The following is a 23,991-nucleotide window of genomic DNA, read 5'->3' on the forward strand; positions in this document are numbered from 1 at the left end:
CTTGGCCTCCTTGGGCTCAGCGCTCCCGCCCCGCACCCGGCAGCACCCGGGCAGCACCAGCTGTCACCACCGCGCTCCCCCGACCCCGGTGCGCACGGCCCCGCCCCCTCCAGTGTGCGCTTAGGTTCCACGTCCCCACCCCATCCTTTACCACCTGTCTCGGGAAGGCAGCTCCACCTCTGCCCTTTGCTTAGTGAGCAAGTGGATTCAGATGCCCAAAGCCGTAAGCCATGGGTAGGTATGAGTTTTTTCTTTGAGTCTCTTCCTCCCCTCCCTCCCTTCTGCCCTCTGCCCCTCCTCCCCTGTACTCTACCCTCCCTCTCCCTTCCCGGCCTCCTGCCTCCACACGTCCCCTCTTTCTTTCTCTCCCTTTGCCCTGCCTACCCCCCTAAGTTCCCCCCGTGACATGTATTTAGCCTACCTGCATGCAGTGTTTTTGGTCCCCGTCCCCTTAATTGCTATGAGTGTTGAAAGGACTCTGGCTCTGTCTTAAATGAGCTTCAGTACCAGCTGGTGGCTCCGAAGGAATACAGCTCTGCCCTCTGCCAACGCGGGGGACCACTTTGGCTGGTAAACTGATTTCCAGTCATATCTGACGTGCTGCTCCGGCGGGTCTCTAAGGCACAGCCGGCCCAGCGGTTTCCCCGAAATGGAGTCCTGGTGTAGGCAGAAGCTGCACCCTGGTCCTATGAAGCCTCCTGAGTAAGTGAGGCCAGACACCTCTCCTCCCAGCTGGGACAGAGTGCCCCAGTGTGGCCCCTCACCCTGCAGTGACAGCCAGAGGGAAGTAGCCGCTCTGTGAAGGAGGCCCGTGGGGTCAAAGGGAACTCCGCGCACTTGTGCATGTGGACCAGGGGGAGAGGCCAGGGGTACTATGTGGGCTCTCCCGGGCCCATTCCTAGACAGCCCAGGTTTTGGAATCAAGTTAGAGCTGGTGGAGCCTGAGCCCTGGATTCTGACCCAGCCCCGAGCCCACTGGGCTCTGTGACCATGGTGGACATCATTCAGAAAACCCAGCCCTCAGCTGATTTCCCCACCTGTACAAGTCAGGTAAGATGAGGCGGAAGGTCTCCATCAATGCCTTAGGCCCCCTGCACCTCTGTATCGGCCAGACTGCTGCTTCATCTGTTTATGCTTTGGAGATGTGAATAAGATGCCACATGAAAAAGGGGTTCTGCTGCAGATTTTATTTCATTAAACTACGGAAGTTGATTTGCCAGGGTAAAATTCCTCCCAGCATCACATTCCACTCTAGAAACGTTCTCACGTGAACTGGTTTGGGCCAGACCCAGGTAAAGAGCAGTCTTCCTCCTGCCATGCTTGGGAGTATGCCACCTCCCTGTGCTGGCAGCCTCCCCCTTCACTGTAATCTGCTCTCCCGCCACCACGCCCAGCACTGCTTCCTGTGTTGCTCACAGGCCGGTGGGGAGGTCGTCCCTCTTCGGTGTAAACAGACGCAGCGATAAACGGGCATCTCTCGCCTCTGTCCAAAGGCTTAGGGTCAAAACTGACGGTGCCAATAGATGGACATCTGTCAAAGCCATAGTGCACTCGCCCTTTTGTTTGTTTTTTCACATTCTCCTCATTACAGGATGGGAACATCCTGCCACTGCACAGAGCATCGCCATCCGTTTGTGTTTGGGGCTGGCCTTTCATTTTGGAAACCTAATGGGGGAGGTGGGGCTCAGCAGAGTGAGCAGACAGACACCCCGCAGGGCCAAGAGGCCAGGACCCTTTCTAAAAGAATAGGAGCAGAATCTCAAAAGGCTTCCTGGCCAGACCACTGGCGTGGATGGTGTCGGGAAGCATCCCTTCCTTATCAAAGCTGATACGTGTTGCCACAGGCTACTCAGAAAGCCATTAGGCAGCCTGGCCCCCAGCCTAGGTGCTGCTGAGTGAGCATGGAAAAGGGGGCTCGCTGGGCCAGATTTCAGCCCCGCAGTGGCTGTTAGCGGAGAAGGAAGCTGGGAGCGGGGCAGCTGCTGGACCCCGGCTGCTCCGTGAGAGCTTGGTCCTGTGGAGGATTCCTCAGGATGCGGCTCCAATGCTTTCCAGCCCCTGGGGGGAGAGCTGCCCGTGGGCAAGGATGAGTGGGCACTGCCTGGGGACAGTAAAGGGGGCAGCAGCCCAGCAGGACGCCCTGTGAGGAGTGTGGATGTACAGGCGGGCAGGGGGAGCCCTGGTTCACACCTTCTCCCCTTGTGTCTTTCCAGATGCGCTGGCTCCCTCCCTCCGAGGCTACTTCTCAGGGCTGGAAGTCCCGTCAGTTCTGCTGAATCCCATGTAAGTACTTGGTTTCAATGAGAACTGTGTCCAGTGCCTGGATGAGCCCAGGCCAGAGCAGATGTTTGATAACTGGGTGGCTGTCATCCTGCCTCAGTGCCTACTCCTGGGCTTGTCCGTGCTCGTTAACAGTCACCTGGCAAACTCCTTGTGGCCCAGAGAGTTCCGGGGTTTACTTTGCACAGGCAAGTTGCCCTGTTGACCTGAAGTCTCAGTTGGTGGCTCATGTCACCTTCATTTCAATTACCAGGGGAACCGCTGAGTGCAGATTTCAGTTACTGAAGTTCTTAGCACCGTAAAAGGTCAGCGCTTCCAGGGGGCTCTGGTCCTAGGTCAGAAGGAAGGGCCTCACCAAACAGAAGGATTAGTGTTGGGTGTCAGAGTACCAGAAATCCCACACAGGAGCGTCGGAGGGGCCAGTCAACCCACACCCCGACCAGTCAGGATTCTTTCTCTGGCCCTGGCAATAAGTCAGTCAAAGGATGACACTTTTGTGCTTTAAGACATCAACTTCAATAAGTTAGGATTGTACCTTTTCTTCCCCTGAGCTGACATATTTCTGAGTGTGGTCAAAGAGCACTTGGCCTTGGGTGTAACCGTGGACAGAGACTTACACGCTTCTAAGGTCGGAGTTAAAAAGATTTTTTACCAAACGATTCTCAGAGCCTTTATAACACTATGAGCATCCTGAATCTTGAAGATTAGGAAACTCTACGATGCAGTATTTCTCAAACTTACTTAGGATGCAGTATTTCTCAAACTTACTTGAGACCAGGAAACCCTTTTCTCGCACCATCTTAGGAGACTAATGTTTTACATAGCACACGCCTTGGGAAACCGTGCCCTCACCTCTTATCCAGAACCTACACCAGGGGCACCCATACGTATAACCCTTGGACCAGGAGTCACCTGTTAACGCTTGTCACTAATATGTGATTATAGGGGGAAAACCAGGATTCTTTCCTTAAAGCTACTTGTATTTGTCCCTTATTCTGAAATTGTTCTTCTGTGTGTGTTAAAGTACCCTTTTAAAATGAAATGGTAATGTTAGTGACAGTGTGTTTCCAATGTCCTTTCTTAGAAAGGTGAAGTCAGCCGTCCGTGCTAGACACCTAAAATGTTTACAATGTTTTACTATTGTGCGAAATCTTAGTTTGCTATTTAAGGGTGACTTTTTTCTCCCTGAAAATATAAATTTTAAGCTTTTGAGGTATATTCTGGAGTCCCTTTAAGTCCAGAATTTCCTGAATCCATGCTTCATATCCATGTGCCCATAATTTTTAAATTTAATTTATATATCCCCGGCCATTGTTTCTCTGTTCCGAAAAGCCTTAGGCATTTGTTGTGTGGGAACCTTCTCCGTTACTGGATGACACTGGTCTAGCGCTGTCGTGTTATACAGCTCCAGAAGGCACTGTTCCCAGGTACCTCTCTGTGACAGTGTTTATCTCTTAATTTTCGGAGGCTGGTAGGTATTCACCTAGAGGCGTCTAGGATAAGAAAACCAGAAATTCTGAAGCTCATGAGAGAGTTCATGGGGTGAAATGTAGATCTGGCATCTTTTGCAGAAGCTGATAGTTGAGGAAATTAATGAAATCGGAGGTGAGGTCGGTGGGACAGAACCTGGAGGCTCTCCTGGATGGAAGGGGTCAGCTTGTTGAGAGTGAAGAGTGACCAGGGACAGGGGCGGCACGGCGCCCGGGGAGGGCAGTGTTGAGCTGCCTGGTCTGCAGCGTCAAATGCTGTAGGAAAGCTGAGTAAGATTTTGGCAGTTCCAGTTGGCAAAAGATGGTGGTGGCATAGGGCCCAAGGAGAGAGAAGGCAGGATTGGTAAGCAGTCGAAGAGATCTAGCTCCATTCCCCAGAGATCTAGAGGCGGCGTGGCTACCAGAGAAGGGCCAGCAGTTGCTCCCCACTGCCCTGGAAGTATGGCTTCTGAAACACTGTAGGATCTGCATAAAGATGTGATGTCTCCTGTGGGTGCATCATTGTTCTGAGATAAACTTGGGCCATGGGCCAGGCTCCTTCCTTGGGGTCTGAAGGGAGTGGGGGAGAGGAGGTAGTTCAGGAGGAGGATAGGTCACTGAACTCATTGCACTGCACTTGGGGTTGGGACTCCCATCCTGCCTGAAGTTAGACCAGCTCAGTATGGCTCCATTACCCAGGCTCCTTCTCGTCTCTTGGATCAAGTCCTTTCCAAGACAGCTAATAATCCAGGCTGTGTAATCTTAAGGAGACGTAAGTGAGAACTGAAAACAGTGGTGCTGATGAAATAACCAACGTTTTAGAGCAAGATGAGTCTCCAGAAAAGGGCAAAAGTGCCACCAGTGGAACCACTGGCCCACATGGCCTTCCTGCACTCACTGGAAGGGGCTTTCTTCCCCCCCGGAAAGACAGCACCGGAATGGGGGCAGGAGTGACATCTGGTATCAGACATAAGGACCTGTACGCAGACCGGCGTCACTTCTGATGTGTGGAACGTCAGGGCTGCCTCCTCCTGGATCCTGAACATTCCAGGCCTGTTCTCCCGGAGGTCCTTCAGGGATTTTTAATTGACCCAGTCTGAGCGCTTATTTCTAAAGGGAAATCAGTGACTAGACTAGAAAAGTAAATAAGCTCTTTATTCTTTAAACATGTGTTATTTATCTACTATATGGTAGATATAAAAATGTGTGAGGGCTTCCCTGGTGGCGCAGTGGTTGAGAGTCCGCCTGCCGATGAGGGGACACGGGTTCGTGCCCCGGTCCGGGAGGATCCCACGTGCCGCGGAGCGGCTGGGCCCGTGAGCCATGGCCGCTGAGCCTGCATGTCCGGAGCCTGTGCTCCGCAACGGGAGAGGCCACAACAGTGAGAGGCCTGCATACTGCAAAAAAAAAAAAAAAATGTGTGAAACGAGGCCTGTGCCCCTGAAGAGCTTCAGTTCTAAGGGGCAAGAGCCATGGACACAAGTTTTAAAGAGAAAGGAGAATTATTGCCCAGGATGCTCCAAAGAGAGGAGCGCTCCAAAGGAGGTGGGTGTGCGTGCGGACCGCCATCAGCGGCGTAAGTAAGGCCATCAGAATGGTGGTCGTCAGAGGGGTGGGTGTTACGTTTTAATTTGTTCAACATCTTGCTTGACAGACGGTGTTCAGTCTGGTTACAGCGTGTGCACATCCCTACAGAGTTTTGCTAATGGGTCAGCCATGTGGCCGAGAACCCCAGGAAACACAGTAATGATTGGCAGTGATCAATTTCCCAGATGGGTTGAGGATAGAAAAGCATGAGCAGCTCTGTAGTCACTCCTTACAAGGAATAAGGGTTATGCAGTCTTCCTGGTTGGGTATCCAAATGTAGTTAAATAAATCAGAAAAAAGAGGGGAGAAAGAATTAGAGTTGGAGTGGACGTGGGAGGGTGTTCTTAAAGAACTCATGAAATTTCCCTGGCCGGGGACTGAGACCACAGCATAGAAATTATAAGCACGTGTAGTCACGGCCTCACCGAACTAAAGGAGAACATGGCAAGGGATAAGAATTTGAACCTGTTTGTTCCTTTTGTTTAGTTTTGGGGAGGAATGGCCTAGTCTGTCTTTGGCTGTGAGCACAAGCGCCTTGGGGATGCGGCCACGATCCGGAGAGCCCCAGCTGCTGGATGTCCAGGCAGCACTTAGAGCTTAGCAGGGTGGGAAGGGCAGAGTCTTCATGGAAGCCCAGACAGCTGCTGTGGCTTCAGGCACTCACCCCCTGCCTTCTGCCTAGAAGAGGCCCCAGGGTCCTTCCGTTGTCTTCTATGAACCAAGGTCTTTCAGTCACACGTAAGGTCATTGACACAATACATATTCAGTGACCATCTGCGGGATATAAGGTACTGTTCTGGGTGTTGCAGATACAACAGTGGACAGAAGCAGACAAAACCCTTGACTTGGTGGAGGTGACATTCTGTAACAGGGAGAAGAGTAATAAAATACTAAAGTAAACAGTAGGTCGGGTGGTGAGAAGGGCTAATGGAAAAATGCCAATCAAGGAAAGACGGCGACTGTGAGGGGTCAGCAGGTGCTTCCCTGCACACGGGAGCAGAGATGAAAGCTCTCCCAGATTTATATGGGGTTCTTTTTTCAGAACAGACCTCACTTTAGTCAAGCTTAGAGGACAGTTTAACTTCTCTGTTCCTCTTCTCCCCTCCCTTTTGCTACATCCAAGTGAACAGGCTTGGGCTGGGTGGGGCTTGAAGGCAGCGCTGGCAGAAGGTGCCCGGCGGCCCGAGTGGATGAGCCCTTCCCTGACAGGGGTCTCCACGTGCCCTGGTTCTGATTCCCTCACCCTGAGCCCCAGGGTCTGTTTTGCTTCCTGTGTGAGTCAGAAAGTAGGGACGGGCCTGAGAACCTGCCTCCTGCCAGGTACTGGGGTGGTGGCGTCCCTTCTAGCTTTCTGCTAACCACCTCCTAGCACCTGCCGAGCCATGTGCCAACCAGGACTCTTGTGACAGCCAGCGCAGTCAGCTGTGGCTCCCCCTTCACCCGTGGTCTATTCTGTGAGTCTGGCTGGGACACGGAGGCCCCCGAGCACGTGCACCAGGGAGCTGCCTGCCCGGCCCCTGGAGGAAGGTCACAGATTGCGGCCGCATGTTAAGATCAGGACACTGAGCCTCGGCGTTTCCGCAGTCGCAGGGCAGGGCCACCTGCAGGAGCCGACCGTCCACTGCCATCAGCTCTCTGAGTGGCTGAGAGCTTCAGAAGGCCGCGTGCTCTACATAGAGGTGAACGCGTTGGGACTCCCCTCTGGTGTTTTGTGTTCTTTGGGGAGTCCGCTCCCGGGGTCTCTGCAAAGCAGACTCTGGCCCACGTGTTCTCTCTGCCGACCCGCTGAGCCCGGCGTGGGGACAAGTGTTGTTGATACAGTAACTGCAAAGAGCGGCTTGCTGATAAAACCCTGGTCTCCCAGAACCCGGGCCCAGAAGCCAGGGTCCCAGGACTCCTAAACCACCAGTCCTCAGTCCTCCCAACTAGCTTCAGCCCAGAGGCTGAGAGGAATCTGGTCATCAGTGTGATTTCCTAAATGACAGCCATCCTAAAAAGGCAGCCTTGGTCTGGCCGCCCCAGGAGGCACCCTGGGTCTGCAGGCACACCCTCCCTCCCTCCTTGCCTGTGCCCGGCAAGTGTGGACACGGCCGGGGAAACTTGGGTCAGATGATAGGTTTTGTTTCCAGGGGTGAACATTTATTTTTCTGTCCTCAACCCAACTTCTACCAGGAGACTAGAATCACATCTACTCATCTTTCAATGTTTTTATAGTGAAATTCTGGGGAAAACTTTTTTTTTTTCTCCTGACTCTGAGAAGAGAGATGCCCTGGGAAGGCGATCTTTCCTTCAGCCTGCCGCATCACCCCAGAGGCCGTCTGAGCGCAGGGCATGGTCTCCCTGCAGCATCCCGGGGCAGCTTTCCACAGCACATCGTGCGCTCCTGTCCACAAAGCCCTGTGCGCCAGAAGCAGGTTCTCTGTCCTGGGAAGGAGAGCAGCGCTGAAGACCTGAGGAACGTTAGCGGGGAATCGGGCACCGGTGTCCACGTGCTGGGCGAAGGCCTTCCTTCCTCAGCACCAGGAATTCTTGATGAAACCAGCCAGCGCGGAGGCAGCCATGCCTGCAGGAAGAATATTAAAAATGTGTTGCTCTCGAAGTGTCTGCCTCTTCCTGTCTCAGAATTCTCAGACACTGGGAATAGCAGGGTATGTTCACAAGTGTTAGCTTTTGGGTTTTGTTTCCTAGTAGGTGCCCGGAGCAAAGTCGAGTTCATTGGTGCACATGACAGCACAGGGTTCTCCTGGAGGGTTGCTTCTGTGGCCTTGGGCTGACCAGAGTTGTCCCTGGGGTCTGGGGTGGCCCCTGGAGTTGGTTAGGTTTCGGGCTGCTCTCGGGGGCCCTCAGATCCCGTGCCTTTCCTCTGTCTAGTCCTGGGGGACGTGTGTGCAGAGGCCCTGCCTGTCTGCCCCCGGGGGGCTTATGCCCTGGTGCTCCTAAAGGGCCACGCTTTTCTCCAGGTGCCCTCCCCACTGGGCTTGCTGCAGGGAGTCCCTGGGAGCCACCCTCTGCTGCCGGGCACCCCGGCCCCCGAGAGCCGCCTCCCGCTGGCTGCACCACGTCCCAGTGAGAGCTCTTCGTGGCACTCCCAGTTGGAGCTTGTCCTCAAGCTCAGCAGTGGAGGCCTTTGGTGCTGGTGCCTTTGCCTTGCAGCTCTTTACCCTCGGAACAGGCCCGGGGAAGCCGGCAGCCGGGGTTGCTGTCACCGCGGGTGTTAACGGCTCATCTCTTTCTCCACCCCAGGTTCCAGGTGTGTGATGGTGGCTGCAATCTGTCTTGTGGGTATTAACGCAATCTTCAAGTGGCTCCTGTTCTCGAGCTGTTCTACAAAACTGGAGCACGCTGGTGAGTTCCAAACTTAGAGACTGAACAGTTCCTCCCAAGAAGCAGCGTGTCCCGGGCAGGGCACGACCGCGTGGAGTGGTGTAGTCGGGGCCATCCCACCAGCATCCCCGGTGGGTGGGGCCCCTCCAGGGGCTGCGGTGGGCGTTCGGGACCGGCGTGCGCTCGTCTCCTCCAGCTGCCGTCTGCTGAGGGAAAGGCGTCCCGGGGTAGCAGGTGAGCTCTGCGGGCTCTCAGAGCGCGTCACCCAGTGCTTGGTCCTCACAGCCTTGCTGGGTGAGGCTGTCAACACCTCCTCCAGCAGTATCCGGGTATGAGGTATTCCATCAAAGGGAACATATATATGAATGAAGTTTTTCCCTTGAAGCCCTAAGGCTTTTTTTTTTTTTTAATTAACCATTTTGGTGGAAATCTTCAGATGTAGTATGTATATTCCTTTTGATCTATTAATCCAGTTATACTGAATATAGTGCAGCCCTTTCTTGATGACTTGGAGACATTCTGAGCCTCTCAAGAAACAGGGCGATTGCCCTTGGGCATGACTGAACTATAATGGAGTCTAAGTGGACTCCTAAACTGCGCGGCTTTTCTAGTGGTGAAGATTTGGGTGATTTGTCCGTCTTCTCCGTCACTACCAGCTGTCACTGCTCAGTTCTTTCACTGCGGGCAGTAAGCGTTGTCTCAGAACAGTCGTGCAGCAGGGTTCCAGGAGGCGACCTGCCTGCTGGGCACCACACGTGGGGCTTCCAGTCTCTTTGGAAAGCTTGACCTAGAACAGCAGGAATGCCAGGGGCAGGCCAGCAGCAATTATGTCCCAGCCCAAATAAGGTGGCAGATTTCATCCCTGTGAGGGGCCTATAAAGAAAGGATGAGTCATAAAGAGAACAGGATTCCTGCTAAGGGCAGAGAACCAGGCAGCTGGGCCTAGGAGGTCATTACCACATTCGGGGCATAAGTCATCTCGTGCTCAGAAGCCCGCCTCTCAGTGCCCCCCAGAGGCACGTGTAGTGGGCGCGTGCAGCCTGCCCACCCTGCCTGGTTGGGGAGCCGGCATCAGGCACTTGGGGTCTTTTTTCCCACTGACGTCTGTTTCTCACACTAACGAAACTGACCGACAGGTAAAGAGTTTTCCACATCACACAGGGCAGCCAAGAGATGTCCCACTAGTTCTACAGCCTTCTAATCCATCAGGTTTTCCTCTTCTCGTGGTCCTTAACAGAAGTGTCCACGGTATTCTTATGGATAATACCACTCAGTAAAACTGTTTAAAAAGGCAAGATCTTGCTTTGCTTTCTCTCTCCTCTGGGGAAATTTAAGGACCAATTAGCAGCCACCCATACAATTTTTTTAGAAGCAGGTTTAGAGTAGGGATTTTTTATTATTATTTATTTTTAGTGTAGTAAATCAGCCCATATCTCAGTAATTCGGGCACAAGCAGATGAGCCCCGTCAGGAAGCAGCAGCAGCTGGAGCGTGTGGTGACTCTCTGCAGACAGTGGAAGGGCCTGGTGACAGTGGGGAGGAGAACCGGCTCGGTCCTGGGTGGCCCGCGTGGACGGGGTCTTCAGCACTAGCCGTGTTCACAGTGGGGCTTACCAGCCCCAGGCCACCCATCGGTTACAAGAGTGTGGAGGAGGCTTTCCCCTCCCCAGCTCTGAAGTCAGCCAGCACTGCAGAGATAGGCCTGGCCTGTGAGGAGGGAGGATCTCTGGCCCCGAGGGCGGGCCTCCTGAGGGTGAGGGCTGGCGTCCACCCAGGGCCACAGTGGGGGCGGCCAGCGTGAGCTCGTGTCTGTGGCCAGTGGTGCGCCGGTGCAGGGCATGCATCTTTAGAATAGGGAGGAGTTTCTAACCACAGATGACTGTTCCCTGGAGACTCTATAGACTGTGAAGCTTTTAAAATGTTAGTCTTTGTGTTACAAATTAGTACCAGCATTTGATTTTTCAAAAGTCAAGCTGACAGGTATAAAATGAAAACTAAACCACTCTTATTAAAAACCTTAGTCATATGATGTTGGGATTTGGATGGAAGGGAATATTTCTTACCTTATAGTAAAAATGAATAAATGTTAGAAAAACTCTTGGGGAAAAAATCATTAGTAAATAGGCCAAGTATAGATACAAATGGATTGGGAGGAAACAGAAAGAGGATTTTCTTCTTGCTGGGAGAAAACACTCACAAGGCGCTTGGATCAACACACTCTAACTTACCAACCTACCAAGCTGCCTCGGGGAAGAGCAGCCTCTCCCGTGGGTCTCGGCGTTGGCCACCCCTAACCCCACCAGGGCAGCCAGCACCATGACCCATACCCATCGGCAGCTGTCCCCAAGCACTGAGGGACACACAGTGATCTCCATCGAGGACAGCTGAAATGAACTGGTTTAGAATTGTGTAATATTCCTTAAGACACAGGGAGACGCTCCATTGCCTTCAAATAAGAGACAGTGGTGACCTGCTTCAGACAAGATTTTATACACATTTTCTTCCCTTGTTTATCCCATCACATGCATGTCATAGTTGACCCCCTTTCCGGAAAGGTTCTGTGAGGAGAGTCTGCTCTGTAAACAGAGCCTGACTCTCTCCCACCCCCCATGGTGCTCTGTGTTCCCGGATGTCTTTGCTTTCTGTTTAAAATGTCCTTGTTAATACATTCCAAGGTTTGAACTCCGTTCCTAGCTAAACCCCTTTCCTTGTTTACAGGGATTGAAATAGCCACATTCTGACCTTCTATTCAGTCTGGAACATCTATGGCAATGCGGACGCATTCTTTTCCCATGTGAGAACTGCATTTACCCAACACAGTTATGGAAAAGCAGAAAAGCTCAGGAAACTATCGACTCTCACCCCTTTGTTTCTTCCCTCCCTGTTCTTTTTCACTTCAAAAGATCCGACTTTCTACGCAGCCTTAGATTAACCAGCCCCGTCCATCTTTCTTCCTGCTCAGGGGCCCAGGAAGGGGACAGAGGACCCTTAAGTCGGGTGTGTTGCTTATCGCCTCAGAAAGCTGGGGCGCCTTCCCAGTCCCCGCATCAGCTTTCTGTAGAGGCCCTGTCAGGGCCGGTGTGCAGAGCCCCACGTGGGCCCCAGGCACAGTCTCCTGGCTCTCAGCCTAGCCTGGGCATGATCAAGGCTGGGGGCCACGTCCCATTAATAGCCCATCGTTCCCGTTTCATTTGTCCTAGAGTCCAGGTGTCTGCATTTTTGCTACATGCAAGTGACTACGTCTGGAGTAGAGGATGGTGGAGACGGTCTCAGGGAGGGAAGTAATCCTTGTGAAAGCCAAGTAAGTGGCCTGGACCGTGAGAGCTCCAGCCAGGAGATGAGAAAGCCCTGCAGCCTGAAGGGATCAGGAAAGGCTGGAGGAAGTGGTGCTTAAACTGAGTTTTGACAGATAGTAGGGTTTGTGTATGCGGAAATACACTAACAGAAGCGGGGCACGTAAGAATGACTGTGTGGTCTTGTGGAAAATGGATTTTGATCAAGGTTTTGAGGGTCTTGGAGAGGCAGCGGAGATCTGAGCCAGGTAGCGGGAGGTGCTTTAGGAATTGTCACCTTACTGCCCAAAGCAAAATGCATGGTCTAGTGGAAACACGTACCGGGAGAGGCGAACCAAGCCGGTGATGGCGGTGTCAGAGTGACCTGAGAGTGCAGGGCGTGTCTGGGACGCATCCGTGTGAAGGCCAAGTGGTGAGTCTCGGTAGAGACGCGTTGCCTTTGAGGTCATGGCAGAAACGCCCAGGGCAGAGCTGATGGGAATGGGGAGAACTGCCCGGGAGCTGGCAATGTGCACTTGCCTGAAGGTGGCCTTTGAGCTCCGGAGAAGCAAGCAGACCTAGACCAGGCAGGCCCTGCCTCACCGAGCCAGGGGCTGTAAGAGCTTTGTCCTTCCTAAACTAGTGGGCGGCCCTCTCCAAGCCCATGCTCTGTGAGACGCCCCTCAGGTTCCCAGAGCCTACGGGCTGCCCGCTGCTGTCCCCTGTGAGTTGTTCCGAAGTGGGAACTGCTGTTCCTTGGCCCTGGTTTCCTGGAATCGACGACATCCACGGCTTGGGTTGCTGGCATGGGGTCAAGTTTGGAATGACGTGGGACTTGTCATTCCAGGCCTGACAAGCCAAGACTGAGGAGGAAGGAAGCTGGCCTCGTCTCCGGGTCCCCAAAGCTGGTTTCCCTCCTCCGTGGACGGACAGAGACTGGCAGGTGGGGGAGGCCCCTTTGGCAGCCAGAGGGCCGCAGATCAGACGCTCGTGGGGACCGAGGCTCGTGAGTTCATTAGAGGACGTCAGCTGCTACAGCACCAAGGACCAGGCCCGGCCCTGTGACCCCCCCATAACCCTGGGCACGTGCATTCCTGCCACCCACCCGGGCCTGCTTCAGGCCGTGCACACCTGGGCTGGATCGGGGGTCCTGGTGCCCCACCCCCTGCTGGGTAGAAATCAGGCAGGAGAAGAGATGTAGCTTTCACGAGGGGGGGGTCCTTCTGCTGGCCCTGCTGAGTGTCACAGTACGTGTGACCTGCACCAAAGATGGGGAGTGAAGGGTCCTGGCCCGCTTCGATTCCTCCGGCATTGAGTGAGTCTGGGGGGCTGATCCCCACTGCTGTGCTGGGCACCAGGGGAAGCAAAGGAATTTTCCTAAAGGAGGTGATCACCTCCTGCTGGACAAATCCTGTACCAGAGAACTCGGAGAAACTGCAGGGAGGACACGGGGACCTGGCTCCCAGAGAACTCGGAGAAACTGCAGGGAGGACACGGGGACCTGGCTCCCAGAGCTCGAGTTGGGAACGTTTCTAAACCGAAGGGGACGCTCCTTATTCTTTCTATAATCGTAACTAAATGATAGGCGAGGACTAATTTAATAGTTACAACAAGCTGAAGAGACAGGTAAGTGTTAACCGAACCTCAGAGAAGAGGTTCTGGATGTCCAGATCCCTACTCTTGAGAGCAGTGTCCTACCTTCTCCCCATGGAGTTTTCCAGGAGCCACAGGTTTGTGGTTATTGTATTTGGTCTTCTGACTTGTGGCTCATTAGTTTTACCCATTTGTACTGTCAACCAAAAACTAGGCTCTGACAAGATATACTGGGACATAGTTTAGATCCAGCTGGCACTGGACGGATCTGGGTGGGAGAGGAGTGTTCATTAAGATCGTCCAATTAGCTGTGTCTGAAAGAGTTTAACTCAGGGCAGGACAGGGGCTGTTAACAGCAAGGACGGCTTCCTCCCACATACAAAATTCTAGTAGTATATGCTGATTACTTCTACGTATACCTTTCCGGCAATCACAGATTTATGTGAGTCTGACCTGTTGGTAAGATGGCAAGAAAACAAGGGACTGGGGAGTTGGAGAGATGAAAGTAAAATGAGCGACAGAATAAGAGTAGAGCACCTACAATAGAGCCTTCACGTAAGTGAGTAAATCCAGACACAAAGGAGCTGAGAAGTGTTTACGAAACTCCTGGGACCAGGGCGGGGGTCTGCCAGGGACGAAGTCTAGATGATTGTCCAAAGGCCCTTTATTCTGCCACGAAGCAAAACAAATATGAACGTTTCCTTGCAGGGGAGGGAGGGCTTGAAAAGATTCTAGTAAGAGAAAGATAAACAGAAATTAAATACCCGCTGCCCGTGTCTGTAAAGCCAGACCACTGAGCATCTGGCTTGTGAGTGGTCTTCAGCGGGAGGGTCAGTGAGGATACTCCGTGTTTACAGAAAGGTGTACACATGCGCCGTTGTGGGGAATCACCAGGAGTCTCTGAGCCGTGGCTTCTATACACTGGTGTCCCGAAACAGCCCCGTGGCTCAGAGGAAGACCACGCGCTTGTGAGACCCACTGCCCTTACATGCTTTCTTTCTGTTTCAGGCTGGAACCCGCCCAGTTTTGGTCCCTTCAAGACTCTGCCACAGCCTCTATCACACATCTGTTTTTCTCGAAGAAAAAAATACAATAAAAATGTTTTACTCTTTTACACTGTATAATTTGTAAGAAACCGTGTTATTTGTGAACGCATGGTCTGCCATTTCTGTACAGTTTGGAGATATTTTCGAATGAAACATAAAAGATGTCAACGATAAAATCAAGAGAGTGAGTATTTTTATACCAAACATTTTAAGTATGACAGGATGGATGATCTTACACTGGGCTGGATCACAGATTTTGTGCTTGACTTTTGAATGCTTGTAATTTAAAATATCTATTTTTTTCCTCTAAAAGAAGCTGCATGTTTAAGGCATGTTTTTAAATATTATCAAAATTTCCAGAATCATATGGTGAATGTATAGAAATCTGTTTCCCTGGCCTGAGTCCACGAGTAACGCAGCGTTAGATGTTAGAACTGCTAGTGCAGTACTCGGGGTTTACTTCCAGGTCTAGTAGGACACCCTGCAAGACAATCAAAGGCCTCCAGGAGCTTCTATCCTAACGGCGGCAGGTTCCCAGCGGGGCAAAGCAGCCTTTCCTTGGAGCACATTCCTCACTTAGAAGAGCCCGGCAGCTCCCGAGGTAACTATACAAACTGTGGGCTGAGTGTTGGGTTTTGCCGTTTTCTTATGTTTTTCTTCTACCAGCACGCTCCTGTGTGTGCCCAGCTGACACGCGACTCCCCCGGTGAACGTGCTGAGTCTAAGGGGAAGCCTTGGCTTGGGAGGCCAGCCTGGGCCCAGGAGGCAGCCACCTTTGCCCGGCCCACCTGGCTGCAATGGGCAGCTCCCATCTCCCAAGTGATTTTGCAAAACATGGGTTGAACTGAGCTGGTGTTCCTGAGCCTTGGCAGCAGCAGGCCAGACACACCACTTAAAACATGATCTTGAATCCCATGTGCTCACCGTGACACTACCTGGCGTCTGGAATGAGTACTCATCAGCTTGCTTCAAGACTCCGTCAAAGCCGGTCAGTCTAGCGTGGTAAGCCGACACTTCCAGAGTCTGTGGCAGCTCACTCTCCCCCTTGTTGGAGAAGAGCCGGGTGTAAAAATACAATGACCTAAGAATTTTTAACTGCTGATATAGCTAAACATGACCACAAGCTTTCTTACTGATCTGCTCACGCTGTGCTGAAGATTTCGATGTTTTAATGACTATAGTATATATACATGGTTGGTGTCAGGTTTTCTAGTTTCATTATTTTCCATCAGAAGTAAAGAGATCAACACACTTTTAGAAGCTCATCACAAAAAAAACGAAAGGAGCCAGGGGTGAGGGGCACTCACCCTCACAATAAATGACAGGAAGGTACGTCCCTGCCACACCCAAGCCCTGCTTAGGCCTTCATCGCCTCCTGGTTCGTGGTGACAGTTCTGTACTCTTGTTTCTAAGGAAAACGGCAACTTCCACCCAGTCTATTATGCTTTTATAAACTGTTTAAAGGTACTTTTCTATTGTCATTTTTAAGAATAAAGTGCTAATTCCAGCTGTCACACCACTGCTTGCCATATTCCTTTTTGTAAGAGCAACCCAGTGCATCCACACTGCAGACCAGGGAGCGTTTTTGCTCCCATTTTCAGGTCTGGACAGAGCTAAGCACTGGCCCTCGAGCCCAGGACAGAGGGGCTAAGGGAAGAAAGGGGCAGGGATGGGAGAGTCTGGACAGCCCATGCCAGGGCTCTACTGGGGGCACCTGCTAACTGACGGACGCAGCGGCTGTGACCAGAGCCTCCCGACCCACAGGAGGGTCGCCAGGGAGAGTCACACACCTTTCTTGATGCCTTTTACTGCACTCAGCAGACCCCACATCCTCCTCAGGCTACAAAGCTTGAGCTCAGGCCTATCTGAAATCTGTATTTGTGGTTTTCTACGGACCTAGAGTAAGAAATATATTCTATTGAGAAGCCAGGCCTTGATAGCCAAGACCATAAAGTGCTTTATATAAATATATTCTCACCAACTCCTCTTCCCCCAAAAGGGGGAGGGGGCCATAGCACTCAATTCCAACTAATGGCAACCAACCACCACGAGCAGCTGTTCGTCTCGCTGGGCACTGACGTTATTGGTTCTGTGGTTTGGATCTCACGTTCCTTTTACAGAGAAGACTAGCCACCAAAAGTGGGTGAAGGCAGAAGAGGACCACACGGCTCAGCGCCCTGCCCAGGCTCTGCAGGCCACATCTGCCATGGCTCCGGGATCATGGCTCTGGGACAGGCTTGATGATGCGCTTTGCCTTCCGCCCATCTGGGACCTCCCAACTCCAAGGCACCAGAGACGAGCCAGACAGCCTAGGAATTGAGGGTGCCTCCCACGGAAAGGCTGAACACAGTCACTGCCATAGGTTTTTGCACAAAGGGCCTTGGGGTGGATGAGTGCCTGGGTCACCACTGCTGTGCAAGTAACAAGTCTGGACAGGACCTACCTGTCTAGCATGAGCTCCAGACACAACCCCACTTGAACACTTGACCACCAGCTTCATTTTGTGTCACCCCATGGAGCACAAACACTGGAACTGGGAATTCGCGATAAGAAAAGGGCAGGTCTGTCTGTTCCCTCTTACTTCTGCGCATAATGTCCCAGTCTGTAGACTCCAGCAAGATGATAACTAAGCCATCCGTTGTTACCAAGTAAACCCTCCACTGGGAGGGGAGATGTGCTGCTTAGAACACAGGACTAATGTCATAAAACTGGCATTAAGTACTAAAATTAAGTACTATGCCTTCTACCTCTATAACAAAATTACAAATTAAAGGAATCTAGAAAAGAACCTTAAAACTTGCAAAATGAAAGTTACAGTATAATCATAAAGGCTTCAAATTCCCAGTACCTGAATACATGTCCAAACCTACTTTCATAGGAGAGGAAGCATGGCTGGACACCCCAAGAACTCTTGGTGTCTGTGTCACGGTGACATATAGGAATCAACTAGTTATTTCTGAGTGCTTTGGGCAAGGCATGCTTAGCTCAAGGAATACAAGCAGACTTCCTACTGTATCCCCCACTTATCACTGGGACGTCCAACTGTTAGGTGAAAAGTGTATTCTTACCCAGTGTGAAGAGAATTTTCAGCACGCAGTTGCTCTCTCACTCTTCCAACGTCATCCCTGTTCTATCACACCTCCTCATGACATCAAACAACTGGACAACATTCTGAGAAGGCAGAAGAGTGTGTTACTAGTGATGTGTTATCTGAAATGTTGGTCCTCAAAACGCCTGCACTGAAACTCATGACTGTGATGCTGAAAAACCATACTGAGTCAGCTAACTGATAAGGCCCTCTAAACAGGAAAACATTTAACTGCCACAGTGAAGCTCTGTCTACTGCTGCAGAATGTCCTGGCTGGTACCCAACTCCCCTAGACTGGCCTGGCTCTAACCACCCCAAGCCCCCAGATGCCAATATGCCGTGAGGAACCTTCCTGACCTTCCTCAGGTGCTGCTTCACCAGGGCTTCCACAGTACAAACCACACTTCCCTGCTTTATGAGGGGAAAGGGCCCTGTGACCATGAACCGTAACAACGTGCCCATAAATCAAGACCCAGGGAAGCCTTCCACTCCCCACTGCTCACACCCGTCTCTCATTTGAAGTGAAACTCTCACCATGCTAACTAACAGTAAATTAGAAATTTACTTAGGCTAGATTAAATTAAACCCAAACTTCTTCTCTGGGCAAAAGGACACACCTACATGGAATAGGAAATGATGCTCAGGTTAAAATATTTACCTGGACAAAAGAGCACTTTTCCCCTAAAACTAGAATGCAGAAAAGTCCAAAATCTCATGACAAGTCAAGTGCAAGGTAAACCTGACTTTGGTGTTTCTGAAGCTGATCCTGCCAAGGTCAGGCTATGACTTACAGCAGTGTCTCCTATTAGTATCCTTCTGTGTTTTCACGTATTTTTTTAAAAAATTAAGGTAAGTCTGCACTGAACGTCCTTTAACCCCTGCAAAGTTCTGGGTGGCTGAAAGTCACTGGGTTCTCACAGGGTCTTGAGACCACATGGTTTGAGTCACAGGAACGTGCTGGCCCATCTCCAAACCAGGAGAGCTGGACAAGTGCTACAGGCCTAACTGTCCAAAGGGCCCATGGCAGCAGCCTTGCCACTTCGCCTGAGAGCACCAGCACATCTCTAATGGAAATCCCATTATGAAGGAAAATGCACTTTTGCTTTTTGAACTGTGGCCAGAAGGAAGGTCGACAGCACAATGCCAGGGCCTATTCTAGCTCTGTGTTTCCAAAGTGCTCATTCAACATGACGCTCACAGGACAGGGATTCCAAAGTCCGGTTCATCTGAGAAGTGGTTTCCAAGAGGTCCTTGGGCCTCCCCCACCCTCTGCTCCCCACAGAACATCTAGTCTCTCAGAACAAGCCCAAAAAACACACCCGAGGAGAGGATGGACTGTCCTACGTGAAGCTCTAAGGGCGGCAACACGTGATACAGGTCATCGCGCTGTCTCCACACACAGCACCCCAGCTTCGCTACACAGCAACAGTGCTGGACCCAGCTTGTTAAGAACAGTCAATAAAACCTTAAAAAACACAAAATTATCTTCCCCATAAATAAATCATTTTTGCAAGTAAAAACAGTAGCTAGGAGGAAGAGGGGACACCAAGTCTCATTTTCTATGCCTCAGAAAACCATTATTAGCTGATATGAACTGGGGAACTTATAAATCCAAATGCCCCATTCCCACATCCAAAACGTTTTTTCTGCTAGTGACTTCAGTCAGCTCACAAAAGAACCAAGGGCTGTATGTCTGCAGTGCCCTTGCTATAAACAATGGAACGGGAAGTAGCTGCACTGCCTTCTCGCTGAGACTCTGCTCCACACGTATCAAGCGCTGCTCCAACCCCCGAGTCCCACCATCATCTCGCCACACTTAGAGGATGTAACAGCAACAATCAAATGTCATTTTTTACACTTTTGGGCTCAAATATATTTTAGCTATCCCCTAAAAGCCTCGGCTTACAGTGATGAATTATAGATCAAATGCACTACAGACTGTCTTAAACTTTCAACACACCCAGACACGCCCATTCCAACTTCCTTCTGTTAAACAGGCCACAGACCCAGCAGAAACGGGCAGAGGTAAGAACGTGACTTTGACTTTAACTTGAATTTCTGGTGGATATGTTTCTAGGTGCCCAGAAAAACTGGTAAAGAACTTCTTTCTTTTTATTACAACCCTCAAATACAACTGGGTTCGTATCACAATTTCCCACAAAGACTATATCCCTCCCTGCATGTCAAAACAGCCAGAAAACAATTAACAAAATGGAAACAGTAAAGTCCTCACCTAACAATAATTACTTTAAACGTAAGTGGATTAAATCCTCCAATCAAAATACCCAGAACTGCTGAATGGATTAAAAAACAAGATCCAATGATATGCTGCCTATCAGAGACTCACTTTAGCTTTAAAGACACAGACTGAGAGCAAAGGGAATAAGATATTTCAGGCAAATGGTATTCAAAAGAAAAGCAGGCATAGCTATACTTATGTAAGACAAAATAGACTTTAAGAATGGTAAAAAGAGACAAAGAAGGTCATTATACAATGATAAAAGGATCAATCAATCAAGAATATATAACAATTGTTGGAAATTCCCTGGCAGTCCTGTGGTTAGGACATGGCACCTTCACTGCCAGGACCCAGATTCAATCCCTGGTCAGGGACCCAAGATCCTTCAAGCCGTGTGGCGCAGCCAAAAAACAACAACAAAAAAGAATACATGACAATTGTAAATACTTATGCACCCAATCAGAGCACCCACACATATAACCAAACCTAATAGAACTAAAAGGAGAAATAACCTGCAATAAAGTAATAGTTGGGGACTTTAATATCCCACTCTCTACAATAGACAGATCATCCAGACAGAGGATCAGTAAGGAAACAGGATTTGAACAACACTAGAGACTAAATGTACCTAATAGACATATACAGTTGACTCTTGAACTACATGGGTCCACTTATATGTGGATTTTTTTTCAATAAATACACACTACAGTACTATACAATTCATGGTTGGTTGAAACCACAGATACAAGGGCCAACTGTAAAGTTACATGCAGAATTTTGACTGTGTGGGGCTTCCACACCCCTATCCCCCATGTTTTTCAAAGGTCAACTGTACAGAACATTCTACCCAACAACAGAATAGGCATTCTTCTCAAGCACACATGGAATATAATCTATGACAGACCATACGTCAGGCCACAAAACAAGCCTTAGCAAATTCAAAAAGACTGAAATCATACCAAGTATCTTCTCCAACCAGATGGGATGAAACTAGAAATAATAAAAGGAGGAAAACTGGAAAATTCTTGAACATATGAAAATAATGCTCACCTGAACAACCAATGGATCAAAAATGAAATTAAAGGAGAAATTTAAAAGTATCTTGAGACAAATGAAAATGGAAACACAACACATCAAAACTTATGGGATACAGCAAAAGCAGTTCAAAGAAGGAAGTTCATAGCAATAAACACCTACATTAAGAAACAAGAAAAATCTCAAACAACTTAACTCTACACCTTTAGAAAACAGAAAAAGTACAAACTGAGCCCAAAGTTAGCAGAAGGAAGGAAATAAAAAAGACTAGAACAGAAATAAATAAAACAGAAAAGCAGTAGAAAAGATTAACCAAACTAAGAGTTGGTTTTTTGAAGAGATAAACAAAACTGATAAACCTCTAGCTACACTAAGGAAAAGAGAGGATCCAAATCAACAAAACTATAAACGAAAAAGGAGACATTCCAAGTGACACACAAAGAATCATAAACAGCTACTATGAACAACTATATACAACAAACCAGACAACCTAGAAGAAATGGAAAAATTATTAGAAACATATAACCTACCAAGACCAAATCAGAAGATATAGAAAATCTGAAAATACCAATTGCTAGAAACAGTCAATAATCAAAAATCTTCCACCAGGGACTTCCCTGGTGGTCCAGTGGTTAAGACTCCGTGCTCCCAATGAAGGGGGCCCAGGTTTGATCCCTGGTCAGAGAACTAGATCCCACATGCTGCAATTAAAGATCCCGCACACCGCAACTAAGACCCAGTGTAGCCAAATAAATAAATTTTTAAAAAAAGTCTCCTAATGAAGAAAAGCCCAGGCCCAGATGGCTTCACAGGGGAACTTCATCAAACATTTAAAGAAGAGTTCATGCCAATCCTTATCAAACTCTTCCAAAAAACTGAAGAGGAGGGAATATTCCCAAACTCATTTTATAAGGCTAGCATTACCCTAATATCAAAGCCAAAAAAGTACACTACCAGAAAAGAAAACTAAAGGTCCATATCCCTGATGAATATAGATGCAAAACTTCTCAATAAAATACTAGCAAATTGAATTCAGCAGTACAGTAAAAAGATCATTCACCATCATCAAGTAAGATTTATCCTTGGGATGCAAGAATGGTTCAACATACATAAATCAATTTGGTATGTCACATTGATAGAAAGAAAAAAATCATATGATCATCTCAAAAGATGCAGAAAAAGCTTTCCAAAAAATTCAACATCCATTCATGATAAAACACTCTTAACAAATTAGGTACAGAAGGAACATATCTTAACATAATAAAAGACATATAAGTCCACAGCTAAATGGTGATGGGAAAACTGGACATTCACATGTACAAGTATGAAACTAGACCCCTAACTTACACCACTCACAAAAATTAAATCAGTGGATTAAAGACTTAAATGTAAGACCAAAATGCATATAACTCCTAGAAGAAAACACAGGAAAAAAGCTCCTTGACACGAGTCTTGGCAATAAACTTTTGGATACAACTAAAGCACAAGCAACAAAATCGCAAATAGACAAGTAGGACTATATCAAACTAAAAAGCTTCTGAACATCAGAAGAAATAATAAAATGAAAAGACAATCTATGGAATTGGAGAAAATATTTGCAAACCATTTATGATAAGAGGGTCACTATCCAAAATATATAAAGAACTCATACAACTCAATAACAAAAAAATAAATAAAAAATAATCCAATTAAAAGATGGACAAAGGACCCGAATAGACCTTCATCCAAGTAAGATATACAAATGACCAACAGGTACCTGAAAAAATGCTCAACATCATTAATATAATCATTAGTGATGCAAATCAAAAGCACAATAAGCTATCACCTCACACCTGTCAGAATGGCTAGTATCAAAAAGACAAGAGATAACAAGTGCTGGTGAAGATGTAGAGAAAATGGAATCCTTGCGCACTGTTGATGGGGTTGTAAACTGGTACAGCCACTGTGGGCGGAAGTTCCTCCAAAAGTTAACAGAAACTACCATATGATATTGCAATTTTACTTCTGGGAATATATCTGAAGGAAACAAAAACACAAGTCAAAAAAGAGATGTCTGAACCCCCATGTTCACAGCAGCATTATTTACAATAACCAAGACGTGTTCCCTAGTGGATGAATGGATACACGCAGATACACATACATACATACACACACACACACACAAATAAAACCTTATTCAGCCATAAAAGGAGGAAATCCTGTCACTTGCAACAACATGGATGGGCCTTAATGGCATTATGCTAAGTAAGTCATACAGACTAAGCAAATACCAAATGATCTCATTTATATGTAGATTCTTAAAAGAAAAACCTCACAGAAAAAGATCAGATTTGTGGTTACCAGAGGTGTGGGCCAGGGTGAGGGGAAATTGGACAAAGGTGGTCAAAAGGTACAAACTTCCAGTTTTAAGATAAATAAGTACTAGGGATGTAATGTACAGCAAGAGGACTACAGATAGCACTGCTGTATGATACATGTGAAAATTGTTAAAAGTAAATCCCAAGGAGTTCTCATTGCTTGTTTTTGGTATGTATATGAAATGAGTGACATTAAACTTACTGTGGTAATCATTTTATGATGTATGTAAGTCAAATCTTATGCTGTGCATCTTAAAACTTACACAGTGCTGTATGTCAACTGTATCTCACTAAAACTGGTGGGGGTGGGTATGTATAGACCAGAAAAAGTAGGTATACTTGGAGATAAGCCAGCTCCAGATTTTTTTTTTTTTAAAAAAGAGAGCTAGTTTATGCCATAAAATATTAAAGCTCTTCCTTACTAGCAAAAATCCTCTACAAAGCAAGACAGATTGAGTTTCCCATTTTCTAAATTATCCTGAGGAGTCTCAGTTTTACATCTTTTCATGCCATATTTTGGGGCTTGGATATAAGGAGGTAAGATGACACTGAAATAGGATGACACTGATAATGGATGAGAAGTAAACAAAAAGGATAAAAACTAAAACAGCAAAAAGGCTCCTTGTCATCTGCACAAAGTACTGACTGCTTTGGACTATCATCATACCTTTTCTGAGAACACCAAACCTTGCTTTTATAATC

The 23,991-nt window shown here is 48.7% G+C and overlaps 1 protein-coding gene across 4 annotated transcripts in view; it reads left to right on the top strand.

The window, feature by feature from the left end:
- RBPMS (RNA binding protein, mRNA processing factor) overlaps window positions 1-14,645 on the top strand; it is a 185,917-nt gene extending 171,272 nt beyond the window's left edge. For 2 of the 4 annotated variants that reach the window (XM_027122768.1, XM_027122766.1), the window contains 4 exons: window positions 2,214-2,283; window positions 8,580-8,681; window positions 11,378-11,453; window positions 14,533-14,645. In XM_027122768.1, the coding sequence (XP_026978569.1) occupies window positions 2,214-2,283; window positions 8,580-8,625 (116 nt within the window). In that variant the 3' untranslated portion in view covers window positions 8,626-8,681; window positions 11,378-11,453; window positions 14,533-14,645. The remainder of the gene's footprint in view (window positions 1-2,213; window positions 2,284-8,579; window positions 8,682-11,377; window positions 11,454-14,532) is intronic. The other 2 variants (XM_027122764.1, XM_027122767.1) reach the window with 1 other exon arrangement.
- The last annotated feature ends 9,346 nt before the right edge of the window (window positions 14,646-23,991 follow it).

This window comes from Aethalodelphis obliquidens, unplaced genomic scaffold (assembly GCF_003676395.1).
Source record: "Aethalodelphis obliquidens isolate GAN/ISIS:26980383/991018 unplaced genomic scaffold, ASM367639v1 scaffold25, whole genome shotgun sequence".
Lineage (NCBI taxonomy): Eukaryota > Metazoa > Chordata > Mammalia > Artiodactyla > Delphinidae > Aethalodelphis > Aethalodelphis obliquidens.